At 39.7% G+C, this 18,671-nt stretch overlaps 1 protein-coding gene across 2 annotated transcripts in view; it reads left to right on the top strand.

Annotated features, from left to right (window-relative positions):
* The window catches only part of CEP112 (centrosomal protein 112), a 364,802-nt gene that overhangs the window by 256,371 nt on the left and 89,760 nt on the right, over window positions 1-18,671 (top strand). For both annotated transcript variants that reach the window (XM_019516523.1, XM_019516514.1), the window contains exon 21: window positions 1,615-1,845. In XM_019516523.1, coding sequence (XP_019372068.1) covers window positions 1,615-1,845 — 231 coding nt within the window. The remainder of the gene's footprint in view (window positions 1-1,614; window positions 1,846-18,671) is intronic.

Raw genomic sequence — 18,671 nt, 5'->3', positions numbered from 1 at the left:
TGAAGTTTGCCCTCTTAAAGTCTAGGGCCGCTGCCTTACTGCATGCCTTTGGCACCTTGTGCTGGATGGTGAATTCCAGCAGGCAATGATCGCTGTCGCCCAGGTGGTCACACACTTGCAGCCCCCTCACCAGGTCATCACCCGTGGCCAGCACTAGGTCCAACAAGGCATCCCCCCTGGTGGGGCTGTGCACCTCCTGGGTTAGGTGGAGGTCCTGCACTCTGTCTAAGAACCTACGTGAGCGTTCTGACCTGGCTAACTGCTCTTCCCAGCAGATGTCCGGGAAGTTCAGGTCCCCCATGACTACCACATCCTTAGCCTTCGCTACTTCTGTGAGCTGACCCAAGAATTCCTGGTCAGGCTCCTCTCCCTGGTTGGGAGGTCTGTAGTAGACTTCCACCATTAAGTCCCTTTCCCCTCGACTGCTAGGTGTCAGAGTGCACCATGCAAAGGTATTTTGCTTGGCACATGTGCCTCTGGGCAGCCTGCGAGGAAGGGGCCGGGCTGCGCTGCCACAACAAGGATCACTCCCCTCCCCCCCCGTCCCCCTCTGGCCTGCCAACATCTTCCAAGTTGAGGTTGTGGGCACTGGCCGAAAACGTTGCTGACCCTTGGTCTACACAGTCTACTGTTCATTTCTTAGTACATTTCAAAGTCCTTATGACCATACTGTGATCCTTACAAGATCTTTCAGAGACGATCTTCTTCTCTATGACCTATCATAGCAGCTCTGAGGACTGTTGTGGTGTTTGGGCTGTCAGCGTTGGGTGGTAGTTTCCAGGCTGAACACTCCCTTTGGAATTTAGTCTCAATTATTCTCCTCCAACCCCAAACTTATTTTACTATAAATGCCTCTAGAATAGTATACAGATACATCATTCCCAGTTTCATTGCTGAAGCCTGACATTTTCACATTTTTAATGCACATTTCTTAGATACATTAGCCTTTCCAGGAAATGTGTGTACTCAGTACCTGTGAGATACAAGTGATGTTCATTAATAGTTTACAAAGTACTGGTAGATACAGACTCAGTGAATATGGAATTAAAAAAAAATGTAAAAGTATTCTACAGAAGTTATTCTTTGCATTATGTGGTGTTGGATCTTCTTCCTGCCTAACAGATTTTCATACAGCATTTACGTCTTTCACTAGATCCTGGGTTAGTGTAAAAACTTTGTAGCGGAGTTGAGTGTTTGGAGGGAGTTGCATGACGAGGTGAGGGTCTGACACTCTGGGAGTGGAGGCTGTTTTTTCTTTAAGTATGGAGGAAGATGCAAAGACTTGGAGAAGGATGCAAAAGGTGGAAGAACATGTGAGTGGGCCACTAAATTTAGACTCCTATGTTGATCAGAAAGCATGCCATTTTTAGCTGTTTGAGCAGAGCTGACAGGCAGCCTTTGCTAGAAGGAAGCTTTGCTCATTTGTATGTATATGAGGAAGATGAGGAGTCAAGAACAGAAGTTATTGGGAGAATCCAAATACTCAAACAAACAATGTTGCTCTGATGGGGGAAGAAGGGATTTCTTTAGTCTGTTCTCTACCCTACATGATAAAAATCAGAACTCATATAAAAAAAAGTCTTTGCCACCATTTTTTTTGCGTTTTTGTTAAAGGTTATCTGTGAGATGGATGCCCAAGTTCACAAGCTGAGAGAAGAGCTTATTCAGGTAAATGCTCAACGGAAGCAACAGCTGGTAGAACTTAGTCTTCTGCGGGAAGAAGAAAAGCAGAAGGTTGCTCGGGATCATGAAGCTGCAGTGAATAAGCTCAAAGCAGAGTCAGAAAAGATGACATTAGACTTGAAACGAACACATGCTGCAGAAACAGAGATGACGTTGGAAAAGGTAAGAGACTTACATGACATTAATACACAACTTAGTATGTGAGGGACAGTGGTCACTGATATAGCCAACGTGGAAGTTTCTATAACAAATTATACAGGAAAGTGTAGGGTTCTCAAAGGAGCTTAAGGAAGTTAGGTGACCAGATTTCAATGGGAATTTGGAGCTTAAATGTTCTAGGCTCCTTAATGCACCCCAGACTGAATATACTGACTGATTATGTGAATACTTCAGTATGCCGGTGACTTTAATCAGGCAAGTGGACCCACTGCAGTCAATCGAACTATTCTTGTGAATAAATTTATTCACACGTGTGTTTGGTGGATTGGGCCTTCACAGTAGATAGAAGATTTACTAAAGACGATGGCTTTTTTTAATAACTAGGGCCCTTTTCCTGAAATCAGCACTGTACCTAGACTCCTGGAGGCCCCAAACGAACTTTTAGTATCAGGCCCCCCTTCACTAGAGATAATGATAATAATAATAACGAAAATTAACATTTTCAGGCCCCCCTTTCTGTCCGCGCCCCAGGCGGCCGCCCAGTTCGCCCATGCCTGTGTCCAGACCTGCCTGAAATCAGTTACATGCATGCTTGAGACTCACAGCTGAGTAATCCCATTAAAACTTTGACTTACTCCCGGTAATAATGTTCAGTTTATGTATGTTTGCTGGATCAAAGCTTTGTACTTCATTAAGGATTGACCTTACTTCTTTAAAAATAAAAGGAGAAAAAGCATTACTAGATTCTTATTGAATCTGACTAAACTCTACCCTAGGCTGCTGCAGCTGGTTAATAGCATCTCCAGCATAGTTTTCTAGAAAACATCAGCACAAGTGGTATGTAATTCATATTTTTTCCTATTCTTAGAAGAGGAAAGAAGCAGTAGCAAAGGATGCACGTTAGAACATTGTTCAAATCAGAGGTTCTCAACCTTTTTAGACTCAGTTCACCCGTTGTTAGACCAGGCAACACATCAGAAAACGCCAGCTCTTGATTTTTATTCATTTTTTGACTACAGAAAAACAAAAGAGCAATTATTCCATTGCAGGAAGACCACACAGGTCAGCATGTTTTTTGACACGGTGAATTCCTATTTGAACTCTTGTGGTTCATCTTAGAAATCATATTTGCACGCCTAGTGGGGCTAACACTGCCATGGCACCCCATGGCACCCGTGAAAGGAACTCAAGGCTCCTTAGGGTGCTACACCACTCTGGTTGAGAAGCACTGTTCTAAACTAAAACAAAGCTGCTTAATGTTTAAACTAGTCTCTCTCAATGTGTGTGTGTAGGCTTGGACTGATTAAATATTTCAACATGTGTTTGTGTGACAAATTCCACATATTATTAGAAAATAATATACCGCAATAAAAACGAGCAGTTTGCATATACTGCTTGAGCAGCCTTTGTGAAACTGACATTTCATTTACCTGCGTCAGGTTCTTGGTCTATAATTTTAAACAGCATTTCCAAGGATTATGTTGGAAATCTGCCAGCCTGAAGCCATTAAATGGCTGTGATCAACAATTCAGAATCTTTTTTGAATTTAAGGAAAGCTCCACATGGCATAATTATTTAAAGCCAAGGTCACAGAAAGTATTTAAACCTTTGAAATTCATAATTAAAGGATTAATATTAACTCATGAAGACATTGTCATTTTTGCTTAAAAATGGAATTTGAATCTCAGTTCTTTTCTTTCTTTGATCTTTTCTTTTACATTTATATTATAGCATAGTAAAAGAAAAGTTAACTACTTTACCTCCCCAAATTAAAGTTACAAATAATCCTTAAAGACTTCAGAGTAAAATATTGTTAAGTCTTGAATCACTATTACTGTCAAGAATATTCATCTGAAAAATTTCAGTTGAATTTGTATTATTTCCAAATAAAATCATATTAAGACTTTTCTGATTTTTAATTTATGATCAGTATGTGTTTAGGAAATAAAATAGACTATGACTGCATCACACGAAGTGCAACTTGTTTTAAAAACTAACTTTTCTTTCAATTTTTTTTAAGTTTTTCTAAATTTCATTACCTTAAGATGTTGCACCTTAATAACATAACATGAAAGGATTTTTTTTGTTTTTATTTTCTTTTTTGTTTGTGTTTTGTCCCTTAAGATCCATGCACTTTGGTTTACTATATCATACATGGTGCCTAGACTTGTTAGATGAACCTTAGAAAGTTTGGTGCTTTAGTTTTGGTTTGGAAGTGATTATACAATTATCTAGATTTTTCTGAGGCTCATCCACTCCCAAATGAAGGGATTTGTTCCCATGCAGCTTTATATTAGTGCCGGATTGATTTCTGAGTGCTTGGTTCAAGCATTTATGGACTGGCACTCACCCGATCAGGATGAACAGTATAAAAATCTGGCTAAAACTTCAATGAAGTAGAGCTTGAAGGAAAAAGTGAATTTATAGAGGCGTGTGATTCATAGACCTTTGTCTTCTCCATAGTACTAGTAGAGAAAGGGAAGGAAAATAAAGATCTTGGAGAATAACCTTCATTGATAGCACACTGCACACAAGTATGAACAGATGTGGTCCTTTATAATGAAACATGTGGGACTAATTTGATATTGCTTGCTACCAGGAAGGTTTTTCTCATGAAATAGTTGTCAGTCTTTATTCTTCAGGTTCAGTCTTTGGATAGATGCTGAACTGATACTTATGCTCTCCTAAACTTTGTATTCCAAACTGCTTTGACTCTTGAAACCAGACATAACCCAGTATATTTCCGCCATCAGCGGATTTTCCTTCATGTGTCAATTTCTTTGCATTAATTAAATGAAGCAAAAATGGCAATTTATTAGCTTAGCACAGAACTAAACTTAGTTTATGATGTCAAGGCATTTATAAACTGGCTTCTGCGGTCTTTACTGGCAATTCTTATTCATAGTTCTATCTCCATATTTTTTTTTTGTTTGGTATTTAGTGGTAGCTCTTTACTTATATACATATTTCTCTTGTTGGTTTTTGAGGTAATAAAATACATACTTTACGTTCCTTTTATCATATCTTATATATTTTGTCTTGTAGTCTTACTGGGCTACTCACCAGTAGTATTTATTGTACTGTCAACCTGCTAATCTAACAGCCAGTATCTGTTTGTAATTATTGTATCTTAAAATTCAAGTAATCAATAGGAAGGTTAGGCTATTGTGTTATCTGGAAAAAAAATCCTTATCAGGCAACAGATGAAACTGTGTAGCCTGCTTTGTTAAGAAAATAAATAAGCCACTTGATATTGTGGAAACAAAAATAGTGGAAAGATTCCCTAATGTTCCATTGTGCCTATCCTGCTGCAGACATTATTTTTAACTCAAAGCTCGCTGGGAGTCGTTTTTTCTTTGGAAGAGGTGAGCTACAAGTGACGTCGGTAGTTTTGAACTGGTACAGCATCTCTGTCCCAAACATCACAACAGGATTTGATGTCTCTTTAGACTAATTTCTGCCCAATGTGCTGTTGAAGCACAGCCCCCTCCAGTGCTCATCCCGAGTTCCCAAGAGGAACAATGCCCATTTCAGCCAGTTCCTGCCCACGTGTCTGCAGCAGGTGGAAAGGATGCAGCATCCGCAGAGCAGGGGACCAGAAACATAGTCTCCGCTCACTCATCCTTTCAGGCAAGCAAGTGCAGGAGTGCAGGGATGGAGCAGGTTACTGTTTGTAGAGTCTCTCCAGCTCTAGAACAGGTGCACAAGAGAAGGGTAGAGCAGCAACTTGCTTCTCTGCACTTTGCACACTTGTGTATTCACTGTTTAGAATCAGACCCCTTTGAGGGCCTTTTATTATCACCGTTCTTATCTGAATCTGCTATGATGTGATTAGGTTCATATAATGTACTTCTATTACTGGGTCAAACTGGAAAGAGGAGGTTTATTGCTGTTCCTAACTTGGCACCTGATCTTCATAGTTTCTAGGGTTGGAAGGGACCTGAGCAGATCATCTAGTCCGACCCCCTGCCATGGCAGGAAGAGCACTGGGGTCAAATGACCCCAATAAGGTGGTCATCCAACCTCCTCTTAAAAACCCCCAGGGTGGGAGCCTGCACCACCTCACATGGAAGCTGGTTCCAGACCCTAGCCGCCCTGACCGGCATCTCTCAATGCCTTTCTTGTGCAAGGGATAAATATTGAAGGCAGTGGTGTGTGAAAGGAGTTACAGGCACTTACAATTGTTGTCCCTTTTCTTACCAAGTTTCTAAGGCTGTGTCCCCACAACCAGGGGTGTGTTGTTGCTGCGGGGGAAAAAAACAGCAGCACAAATTTGTGCACGCCCCTGCGCATGGGGTTAGTGGGGGGAAAAATGCTTTGGGTGGGGTAGGGAAGACTGGACCCAGCAGCCTTACCTGGGGTCCTGAGGAACTCCCATGGCTCCAGCAGTGGCGATCTGGGTGCGTAGAGCACACACTGCTACCACATGCACTGCCTCACTTTCTTTTGGTGCGGGGTTTTTTGACACCAGGATCTGCCAGTGCCAAAAAAACCTGCTGCACTGCCATATAGCAGTGCAGTGAATGCCTTTATGTGCAGCATTTGCAGCTTGCAGCACTGCTAACTGCACATGGATGCTCGTTTGGACATGTCCTGAGAGTCTTCTTCACTCTCCGGGCCAGGCTGTGGTTGTCCCTAGCATAAAGGAGCCCAGGGAGGGAAAAGTACCAGTTTCCATTCCACTTGTCTTTCCCCCCTTCTCGTTGTAACCATGGCCTTTCAAAAGTGGAGTGCCTGTACTTTCCAGAGAGGCTGAATGCCAGAAAGGGACCAGAAGAAAATAGGGCTGATCAGATTTGCTAGGAACTAACCATGTACTTTCCTCATGTTGGTGTATGTGAAGAGAGGCAGAGGGCAGGCTAGTCTGGATAAGACCTGCATAAATACTTTCCTGTAACATCCACGCTCTGCAACTGAGAGCTGCAGGATACAGGGCTAGATGCCCTGTGGTCTGAGCCAGGGTGGCATTTCCTAAATCCTTACGGGGGCTAAATGGATGCATCCTCCAGCAGCTCCTACTGGGGCAAGGCAACCCCTTGTTCTCTCTGATAGGCCCTTCCAAAATAGATACCATCTGACTGAACTTGGATTAATTCATTGCTGAAAAGGAATGAAAGATGTTAAATATGCACCAGTGCCCAAGACTATTGCAACACGTAAGGGAGTTAGAACCTGCAAAGCCAGATTAGGCATAAATCAGCCAAGGAGTCCAAAACACTAGAAGCGTGCACTGAGACTCTCATTTGATATTTAATTCTTATAGCTTCACTTAATTTTGTGACATCCATTATAACATCATGACAGAATAACCTGAAAATTAGTAAAACCTCTATCAAAATTAAGAAATGTTGATTGATTTTTAAAGTGTAAAAAGCAGTTTTAAGATACAGATTTGATTTCCTCTTTAAAGTATAATCCTTGTATCACTTGATTGTATTATTGAAATAACTGGTAATGATTTGATCTTTGTTCAATGCTAAACATGGGGTGTTTAAAAAATAAACACATTCAACATGCCTACTTCTGTAGTTCAGGCTGCATTAATGACTGATTTCAACAATAGGGTGACAGATGTTATAGGTTGTATCAACAGTGCTTATGGCATGAACAGTAATCACCAGGTGTACCATACTGCACAAAACGTGTGTATATTTTCAAGTTTGCCAGAAATTATTAAAAGAAAGAGATGAACTGCATCTCTAAGTGCATGCAGATGTGAATTTTGGCTGTTTGTAACATTCATCTGTGGTATTTTCTTGGCAAAGAAAATGAGCATTCAGAAAGCATGACCCTAACAGATCAGTAGACATACTAACAATACTCTAAGGAAGCAACCTTGGAGCACTGAAAATATCTCATAAAACAGCTATATCTTTGAGCCACATATATACACGTGGGAGATAATAGAGTTTATCTCTGCATTGGAATAATGTTCATCTTGAAATGTTTATTGACTTAATTCTTAGATTTGAACAGATGTTTTGATTTATGTCAAGACTGTATGTAGGTTTAAGAAATGTATAATCCATTGCTGCTTTTTAACTACAGAAATATAATACAAGTTTGTTTATACCAACCTTATTTAATGTGTTTTGTATCTAATTATAGGCTGAAGTTTTAATCATGGTGAATGAAGATAGTGTTAGCCTGGAATTGTAGAGAACTGGGTTGAATTCCTTGCTCCTCAGTATATAGGCTTGGGCAAGTTACTTAAGCTTTTGGCCCAGAATGTTAATGGTATTTAGACTTTGCTCAACATTGATTTTAGATAGGTAAGTCTCCTTAAGGAAATGACTCAGGAGCCAAAGTGTCATTGGAATTATTAGGTTTTGAAGTCATTTTTGAAAAATAGAGCTTAATTTTGGAATCACTTAAGCCTGGCAGTGCTGAACTGAGACATGCCTAACTATTTTTAAAAGTGTAGGGCTCTGTGTATTCGTTCCCCATCCAGAAAACTGAAGAAATGCTTCCCTATCTGACAGGGTTGTTATGAAAGGAAGTAGACACAACTGTTCTACATAACATGTCATGTTTTCTTCAAGACTGTTTGCTTTACAGTAATCTGGTAGAGGAGTATAGGGGAAAAAAACCCATAAATACCATTCATTTGATTGTAACACATTTGGTATGAGCTCAGCAGAGTTATAAAATAGTTGGCTCTGGGGAACGGGTTTGTGAAATGGCAGATTACTCAGCCAGTTCAGCACAATTCAGTCTTACATGATGCAGCAGTGGTTTGGAATGGGCGGTCTGGGCTCATGCTCATCTTCTGTTTCTTCTTTTATAACTATTTTTTGAGCATTCCCTTTTTGCCATAAGGACTTTTTCTAAAGCCTTTACGGTCTGGCACCTCTAACTTAAATTGTGAACAGCTTCTGCTTGCAGATGGAGTATTGAAATTATGCATCACAGATAAACAGCTCAGTCTTGACCTTGTTGACATACCATCTGTGTATGGCATATACATGGGTTGTTGGGTACTGACCACCCTCAGCATCTTGCATGTCAGAGCATTAATGAGAAAAGAGACCAGCTTGCCAGTGGTTATACAGCTTGCAATAATGAATTTGTAAGATGCTATTTAAAACACTATATGATTCAATCTTTCTTTTGCAGTTACTAATAAAAAATAAACGCCCTGCCCTAGCCAAGGTAGAACGGCTGTCTGATTTCTTCAGAACTTTGCTAAGAGGGAGGACTTAGATGGTTTGGACATCTTAATTGCATTACTGTACTTATGTTTGAAAGCTTTTGGGTTTTATATCTGTTTAACCATAATATGAATTTCTTGGGTGTCTTTTTTTTAAAGGCAAGCACAGACAGAGTTTCTGTGGTGGAGTCAGCTCATGTGATAGGGGAGAATCACTTGAGAAAGCCCTGGTCCCAAAAGCTTTAAGTGGCCCATGTGAGTAGGACTGGCCAAGAAGTCTCCTAATGTCTAGAGGAACAGAGGCCTCCTCTTAACAAGTACGTTTCAAGATCCTTGTTCTCATGAGGTGGCAGTTTTGTTTCCTCCTTTTCTTGTCTGAAGGAGGGTCATTGGGAGTGCTTTCGTACTCTGGGTGCAGGTACCAGTGTAATACAGCCTTAGTGTTGGCACTGGCATTATTGTCTGTACTTATCTCTCAGTGCTGGCAAAGGAACAGAGGGTGGAAGGGGGAAATGTCACCTTCAGATATCTGTGTTTTGTTGCAAACTGTTAAGATATTTCTGATCATCCTGAGACTTCTGTCCATGAAGTGTAAGCATTTGCTGCCACTGGTTTTAACATTAGCTTCTTGACATCCCATTGGTGATGCTGGTGATGGGTTATCTTCAAAGCACCCTTGGGCGCCAAAAGACTCTGAGCTGGTCTTGTGTGTGGATACCTCTACACTTCGCAGTGATCATGGGGGTTCCCACTTTGGCTTTTTCTCTAGGGTCTCTGTGCTTTGTCTTTGGTTGCTTACACGCGTTCAAATCATTCAGGACCACTCTCCCAGGCTTGTTTTCCTGAGAGAAAAACTGGCCTGTATAAAAGATCAGACAGAGAAGCAAAGAACCTGTAGTATGGATGCTGAGCTACCAGGTGTACCTAGAGGAAACAGCCCAAAGAGCTTTGCAGGCTTTATTTTACTTTATTTTTTAAATGAATGTAGGTAGGGTTCAGCAGGGTCAGGGAAGGTGGGGGCAGGGTCTGTGCCATGCACAGAAGAGTGCTCCACACTTTCCTCTGCCCCATACTGTATTGGAGCCCTGCTAAGCCTGGGCAGGGAGTATTATGTTTGTATGCTTCCCTGCACCCGAGTGCTGCAGCGTGGTTCAGGCAGGGAACAAGTCAGGAGCAGAACGTGCCCCCGAAGTGCTTCAGTGCTGGGCTTTTCCAGCCTGAAGTCCTTGGAGGGTAGGGGACAGGGGTGTTCTGTGCCCTGTTTGGCTGAGACTGGCACATGCTTTCCCTCCCCCTGTGGGGGTGTGGAGAGAAAAGAAGCAAAGCAAACTGGGATTGTGGGGGTTAGCGCTGTGTCTGCTGCCTGTACAAAAGTTCTGCCTGCCGAGAAGGATGCTGCGGAGCAACACTTCGCTCAGGTTGTTCCCGGGTTGTTTTACTTCCAGAGTGGTCGCTTTTACTTTGGGAGAAAAATGGTGAAGTTTTGTACACTTGTGGTTTCTCCTGAGAGAGCAGGGACTCTCCTTGGAGAAAATGAACGTCCAAGTCCTTTCTTTGTGTGGTCCCTTTCTTCATCACCAGGGCAGGGGGTCGGACTCGACGACCTACTGAGGTCTCTTCCAACCCTAACATCAACGAATCTATGAATCTATTGATCATCTTTTATAGCTAGCACTCTAATAACCACAAGAGGGGGAGAGGTAGTTAACCATGTTAGTCTGAAGCCAGGTAGAAGGCAGCGGAGAGTTGCACCTGATAGGCTAACTGAATCAGAGATGCAGAAGCTTATGCATAAGGTATCTCTGCATCTATGTTCAGTTAGTCTGTATGGTGCAACTCTGCCCAATTAGATAAGTATGTAGTGTGGTCATGAACATCTGTATCCTCAATTTCTGGAGTGCTTTACAGGCATTTAACTGTGCTATCCTGTTGTTAAGTACCACGTGAGAGCCGTTGAACACATCATAACTTCTCTGTCTGTCCTGCTATTCCTGAGCACCAACGTATTTGTTTTAGTTGTGCTGTAGAGTTCAGTATACTTATTTATTTTTGGCCTTGGAGCAATTACAACACACTGCACCAGTGCTCCATGAATTGAGGGATTCATATTACTAAAACATGAGCCTGGCACTTTAACTTTAGTGGAGGACTTGTCAAAATTGCAAAGACTAACAGGGGAGGGAGGTGCAGAAAAGTTTTTAATTTGAAAACAAAAAAATACAGGTGTTCCAAAACTGATATTTAAAAGCCCAAGAAGGACAGGTTTTTGTGGTTGACTGCAGTGTTACAAGCAGGTATAATTAATAATAGGAGTAAGTATGTATAATATAAGTATAATAAGTACAATATAATATGTATGCTGTATGTGTGTATACATAATCTGTGTTTTATATACTTTAACAAAAAAATAAGGCAAGAAAAAGAACATCTGTGCTAAATAAAATATGGCAGAAGACCTGAACCAAAAAAAATACCACACAGAAAGTCCAGTTCTAATAACCATGTTCTACCTACAAATGTTAGCATTTTAGTGGGATAGGATTCCTCTAATTACCGTATTTTCCTAGCTATTTGGTGCGTGAACTACACATTTATACCAGTAAAATGCAGTGAAGTCAAAGCAAGGGTTAGGAGACTTTAACATATTATTTTGTAGATCACTCTTTATACGGGCTTATGACTTCAAAGGTTTCAAAGGACCTATTTCTCAATGTGCTGATATTTCTTCTATCTCAGACTTACAAAACTTGTTTATTTTAGTGGTTGAATGTTGTATGTTTTGTCCGTGAGCAGCAAATGAATTTAAATTTCTTGAATTATTAATATTTAAAGCCTGAAACATATTCCATCCACATTCTCTGTGTTATCTTTTAACTTCCTGTTGCATCACTCCCAGAAATCTAATCTGGAATTTCAGAACACCATCTCTAATTTCTCATCATAATTCTTTTCATATATAACTGGAAAAGAAACTTTTTAATGTTAGATCAGGTGCCTTATGTTAATTGATGCTCACATTCCTTTTGGGTATTCTATACTCTTTTTTTATACTCTTTATATATCTATTCCCAACACTGTTCATTAGGATATTTACTTATTTAAAACATTCCCAACCACGATCGTTTTAAATGTTATAAATTTTATATTTGCAAAATTTATTGAGACAATAACATTGCATTTCCCAATAGTTTCATTAACTCTTGCAATTTGCCAGTAATGTGACAATATGTATAGTTGAAAAGTACAGCATACCATGAAACTATTTTTAAATTTAAAATTCAGCCTCTCATCTGTATTTCCTATATATATTACACAATGACCATTTATTTCCAGTTTTTTCCTACTTGTCTTACTTTCCTCTTCTGCTTCACCAGAATCTAATCCCTTAATTTCACCTTGCATTCCATGGCTGGTTGGCTTTCTTTAGCATTTCTTATTGTAGACTTTATCAAAGGTTTTTAAGTGTCCAAATAAATCATTCCTGCAATTTCTTCTTCAGTCACAATTTTATTTCCCTTAAAGAAGTAAAAAAGATTGGAGAGAGAGAGTTTTTCTCTACCACAACTATGCTGATTTCACCTTTCCTTATCATTCTTGTTTTTCCTTAACTATTTTTTCAGCTAATTTACCTGCTTTCTGTTCTGTAATTCTCTTGGTCTCCTAGTTCCTTTTATAAAGACAGGGAAAACACTGGCTACTCTCCAGCGTAGTAGCTGATCGTAATGTGAGATTACATATTTTTTTAGCAGCTCAGCCAATTCATTCTTAAATTCCTTCAAAATTGTTGAATGAATACCATGTGGTCCTGGTGGCTAGATATAGCTCAGAGGATTGATCCTGTAACTGGTTCCTTTTGAACACATACCTGTATCTGTTTGGAACTGCACAGATTTCACTGGGGCTTCTTACTGGATGCATTTGTATGATCTCACCCAAATACATTTCAACCACATTTTCTTTTGATAATTCACTTTCTAGCAGTACCTTATCTTTATTACCTGGAGTGACTAGGTTCTCAGGCCAAAGTTTGCACCAGATGGGGTTAATAAAGTATTAGTTGGGCAAGGTAATCTTTGCAGCTGTGCCTGGGACCAAGGCTGGGCAAGACTTGGGGACAAGGACAAAGCTAGGTCTTAGCAGAGTCATTCGCGGTCTGATGGAGATGCACTGATCAGATACCTGCTAGCAGTCTTCTCCTTTTATGGCTGACCTTGAGGAAGGATATGGTATGAACAGCATTGGCATAACCATGCTGTGGTTATGCAGGTATCTGGGATGCAGAAGTGTGGGCAGATATTTCCCCGTCTTGTGCAGTGGACATGCTAGTCATTTGGCTTCTCCGCAGTCTGGCCTTCCTTGATTGCTCCCTATGTTCCCTGTAGTAGTGTAGCAGACATGCTGCTTCCATGGACTTCCTGTAAAATGAATTTCAGAAGGACTGATTTTTTTTTTTTACATGGAACACGTTTATTATGTCCTTGCTTTGCTTTGGCTATCTGAATATATACACTGCAGTTTTATTTTAATTCACTTTTCATTTGTTTAAGCACAATGTAATGGAAAACATCTCTCCTTGCACAAGTGCCATATATTTAAATTTGTGAAAATTTAAATTTTCTTTATTTGGAATTAACTTGATTTTTGGAAGGGAGGGGAATGAGTGGTTGGGAAATAGGGAGTGGGTAAAATGATGTCATTAGCCCTACGTGGTCTTTAATGTGAAAAAACAAAAGTGTTCCAAAATGACTTGCTTGCAGCTGCAGAACATGTCATGGAATAAAAACCACCTTCATTAAATGGGTGAGAGAGAATTATAATTGTTTTGAAGTTCTTATGATCAGCCTGCATATGCCTCATTGTAATGTGATACTAAAGTGCCTCAATTATGATTTGTATATTTTGGTGCCAGAAGGTTTTTTTTCTTATGCTAAATTATTAAGTTCTGTCAGCTGCTGGGCTGTCATATAGAGATACAGTAAATCACATTATATTTTGTCATGGATTACACAGAGCAATAAATTTGGGAATAGAGATCAAAGTAGTTTCACAATCACATCTGAGTGTAGGAGGGGTGTTTAACTTGTAGAAAATCTGATTTAGGTGAAACTGTTGCAGTTCTTGTGTGAATTTGAAATGAATTTGGGTGTTTGGTTGAAAATGAATGAGGTACAAATCCCAAAAAGAGTTTTCTTTTTCGTATTTAGTTCAGAGAAGTTAATTCTGACCTCCAGCTGCAAAACTGAACACAGATAAACAATTAAACATTGAGAATGCTAGTCTCCAAAACGTCTTATTTATGTTTTTAATTGCTTTTATGACTGCGCAGTATATTCCATTCTACTTTTAATTGGGATTTTGCTGGACTTGCACATGGTTAATCATTGACACTGCAATGCTTTATGGCTCCATGAAGTTGTACTATGTTCTTTTGGAGGCTTTTATTTCTATTGAAACTATAAAAAAAAAAAAAAAAAATCTAGTGTAATCTCGCTAAAGAACATCGATCACTTCAGATCATGGATTTCGGGGCTTTTGTCTGACTCCCAGCAGTGAAGACGTGCTTTTCTGGGATTCCACCCAGCGGTGTTCATTACACTGGGACATCAAGATCCCTTTCCGATTTATGTTGATCATTTCCTTTATAAACAGCAACTGCTTGCAGAACAGCAAAGACCTACAGTTTTTTGTTTTAATTATCTTCTTGGTAACATTTACCTTTTTCTCTTGCAGAGTTTAGCCAAAAGTGGCAGAATGCCACACAAATGTAGAAAAAACATATACCAATCTCTTTACCCTCCCTTCAGTTCTACACCAATTCACCATTGGACCAAGGAGCAAATCCCTAGCTGAAGTATTTTGTCACAGCTTCACTGACATGAATTAAGCTATGACACTTTACATCAGCTGAGGCTCTGTCCCCAAATTCTGATAAATATTGGATATTATTGAGCTCTCATCATGTAGCCTATATATGAGTAAGGTCATGATTTTGATAACAATTTCATTCAAAAAAATGCTACAACCTAATGTTAGTATAAAGGATTTAAGAAAGTAACTTTGGTCTAATGGCTCAAATATATTTAAACACTTAATTTCAAGTGATTTCTTTAAGAGTTAGTTACCCGAACATTTTTGAGGGTCTAAGTTAGTGAATACTTATCTTCATAATAGAAAGATGCTCATAGTTCAGTTTTCTAAAATGTCCTGATAGTGAAGGAAAACTACAGCTTTTTTGAGAGGCCCTAAATATATACTAAGTATATAATAGTATTTAGGTTGCATGTGCAAAAGATTTATTAAGACTAAGTTTCTAAACTCTAAACAGAAAATACACTGTGCTTTCTTTCATTGTCTTACGCTCATTCCGAGTGAATAGACTGCAACAGGAGATAATTTGATTAAAAAACCACTAACAAATAAGTATCATACCACACATGTTATTGTTCCAGTTACAAGTTGACCCTGGACATAAGTCAATCCCATGTTTTCAGATCCAGTTTTAAGAGAAGAGACTGCTTTTTCCCTGAATATATAGCCTATATTAAATCAGCTCCCTGAAGAAATCACTTCATTGTGGTTGAAATTTTGGTTTATGTGGTTATACTCTGTTCTCAAGAAAAAATGGAGAAAATGCCCTCTCTTCCTTCTTTCTGTCAGCACCCACAGTACAGAACAAAGTCACATTTGTCATGCCATTGGCCCGCTGACAGCACTCTATAGCCATGCCCAGACAGAAGTGCATGGTGACAGAGTCCTTTAAAAGTGACCAGCCAGGCAACAAATTAACCCTCTTTTAATGAGTGTTCAGATGAAGGTGTTCCAAAGCGGAGCGCCTTCATTTACTTCTGTCTGATTGGGGCTGGGCTGCCCCCCGTGCTGTCTGCAGGATGGGAGGGGAAGAAGCAGGCAAGGGAGCTCTGGGCTGGGGTCTGTCCAGCCTGCGCTGGAGCAGGGGCAGGTGGATTGGAGGCCCCCCTCCCATCCTGCTGACAGCACTAGAGCTGGGGGAGGCTGGACTAGGGGAGACAAGCTGTAGACATGCAGCTCCTGCATCTGCTCCACAGTTGAGTTCGATCCCTCATCCCCCCAGCTGAACAATGCACATCTGGGGTGGGAGGCAACTGTAACTCATGGTGCTTTCTGTGAAGTACCATGAGTTACAGGGGGGAGCTGCATGTTCAAAGCTGCACGTTTACCTATGCTTAAAAGTAGTCATTAGTCGGTCACAGAGGTGTACATTACCATATCTATTATTTGTAGTTAAAAATGGCCTTTAAAATTCTGATGTGTGGTAAGTGAGGATTTCTTAGGGTGATATCTTTTATCCAACAAACTATTTAGCTGGGATAAAGTTAGACAAGCTTTTGAGTTCAAGACGTACTTCCTCATGTTTGTGACCACTATCATAGAATGTGACAGAGGCGGCCAATCTGTGGTGCAAGTGCCACAAGTGTTATGAGTAGCCTCTGTGTGTGGCACGGCAGATCGGGGAGGGGGGGGCAGACAGGCAGCACAGTACGGCAGAAGCGGAAGGCAAAGCAAGCACAGAGAAGGCAGCAAATATCAGAGCAGCAGGGCAGGCAGGGAGCAGATAGCAGAGCTACAGACTAGGCAAGGCAAAAGGATCAGACTGGTATTTGAGGAGGGTCTGAGTTTAATTTATAGCACACCTGCAAAAAGGTTGGCCCTCACTGGAATATGGCATTCTTGTTCTGGTAATACAGCATTTCATTTAAACATGTCCCATTGCATGAATCCTGAAACCACATCAATGTAGTTTGGCAGCATACCTCTAAAGTAGTTGGATTATGGTAGAAAATTGTAATCCACACTTTAGAAGGAGTTAAATATCCATATTATAGTTTTTTTCCCCATAATTGCACAATAGTTTGAAATACTCTTTTGGTTCAAATAGCCTCTTCAGGCACAAAGGACTGGAAATAATCCAGGAGAGGAAGTAGAGTTTTTATTAAGCACAAATTGCACTAGTTGTTTTTTAGTGGGCTTTCATTAAAAGTACAATTATAGCTTGCTGCAGAAAGGCAGTTCTTCATACAGGTAGAAAGTCAAGTTTTCTATTCATTCTTGGTTTTTTTCTGCCATAAAATGTGCTTGGCACATGAATGAGAGGGGCTTTTCCCCACCCTGCAGATGCATATAAAAATACTATAGGATTTATACATCTGCAAAAGCAGAATGTAAAGTAGAATATTAATAGGATTTGTGGGTATGACAGATTAGGATTTCTATCATTCATTTTCAAAGCCCTTGAAGTCATTCAGTACTTGACTAATTATTCTGTTAACATCATTTTGAATATTGAACAATTTTAATAGTCTTTTTGGTAGTTCAAATTACATATTTGAACTGGGCCTGCTGTCTTTGCCTTTACACAGAGATTCAGATTTCCATATGTTATCTGATTGGTAGAAAGAGCAGCAGAAAGGGGAAGGGTATTGGTGTAGAAAATAATCTACTAGAATAATTACAGGCACATGAGAGAATATATATTCCAAGCTTTGAAAGTGAAATAATATTTTACATACAAGTGAGATGAACTTAAGAAGTGTGATATACTAAGCTCAGAAGTTTCAAGAGATAACATACAGAAAGTTGTAACATACTTAATAACAAAAATTGCTGCAGTTAACCATTACTAGGGTCATTTTCCCTTGACATCTGTCAAATTATGCAATCTTGAATTTTGGTATAAAGCATAATGCTGTCAGACTTGTACAGAAATATTCCAGAAGGTGGAGTGATTTTTTTTTTTAATAGATGGGCCCCATTTACATTAGCTCTTTGATGTTAAATTCTTTGCAGCACATCAGAGAACAGTTGCTTCTTCCCTGGAGCAAGTTTTCTTTCTTTTCTTCCTCCCTTCCTTCTCCCCCCCACCCTTTTTAAGTTTGCTTACACTTTTATCCAACTAATTAGTGAGCATCAGCTTATATATGACCATCTTTTGGCTTGTTGCAAGATTTTAAAAAGTGATTAGTTCTTATCAGGTTCCCTAAACTCGATTATTGGATCCACTTCTCAGTCAGTGCATTGAGCTATTATATACACACATCAACTCCATGGTTTATGAGGAATTACCCCTATAAATCATCAATGCTAACGAGGGACTAGTGGTGAAACCTTGGCCTTTTTTGGGTCATCACAGAACTCACAATTATTTCAGTAGGGGCAGAATTTGATCTTAAATCTTTAAATATCACAACAATTTGGCATTATTTGTATTTATGTATAGAACCTAATTTGTTTTCCAAAAGATTTACATACATTAATGAATGTTAAACTTACTTATGTCCCACTACTTTTTTTCTGGCAATCCCTATTCTAAAGCTGAAAATTTGCCTTGACCTTGTATAAGCCTATCTGACCGTCAGTTTTTTTTTCTTTGAATTATTTTAAGAAATCTCACTGCTCTCTTATCAGTTGTTCCTGAAAGTTTCACAGCAGCTACTGAAGGTTTTGAGAGTCCTCAAGTTTTCGTAGTGGAAATTGCAAGTGCTCATCACCTTAAGCATTGTTTGTGTTCTTTGCAGGATCAAGCCCAGACGGGTTTATTTGTATCAAATTCTTTACAAAAAGAAATCGTGTGTCTGGGATTTCATGCAGTCATAGTTTCATTATTTGATCAGCCAATCAATTCATTGATATCTATGATGATATA

The sequence above is a fragment of the Gavialis gangeticus genome, unplaced genomic scaffold (genome assembly GCF_001723915.1).
Source record: "Gavialis gangeticus isolate Ggan-Ray unplaced genomic scaffold, GavGan_comp1, whole genome shotgun sequence".
NCBI lineage: Eukaryota > Metazoa > Chordata > Crocodylia > Gavialidae > Gavialis > Gavialis gangeticus.
Note: the sequence above shows the minus strand (reverse complement) of the source record. Positions and strands in the feature narration are given on the sequence as shown.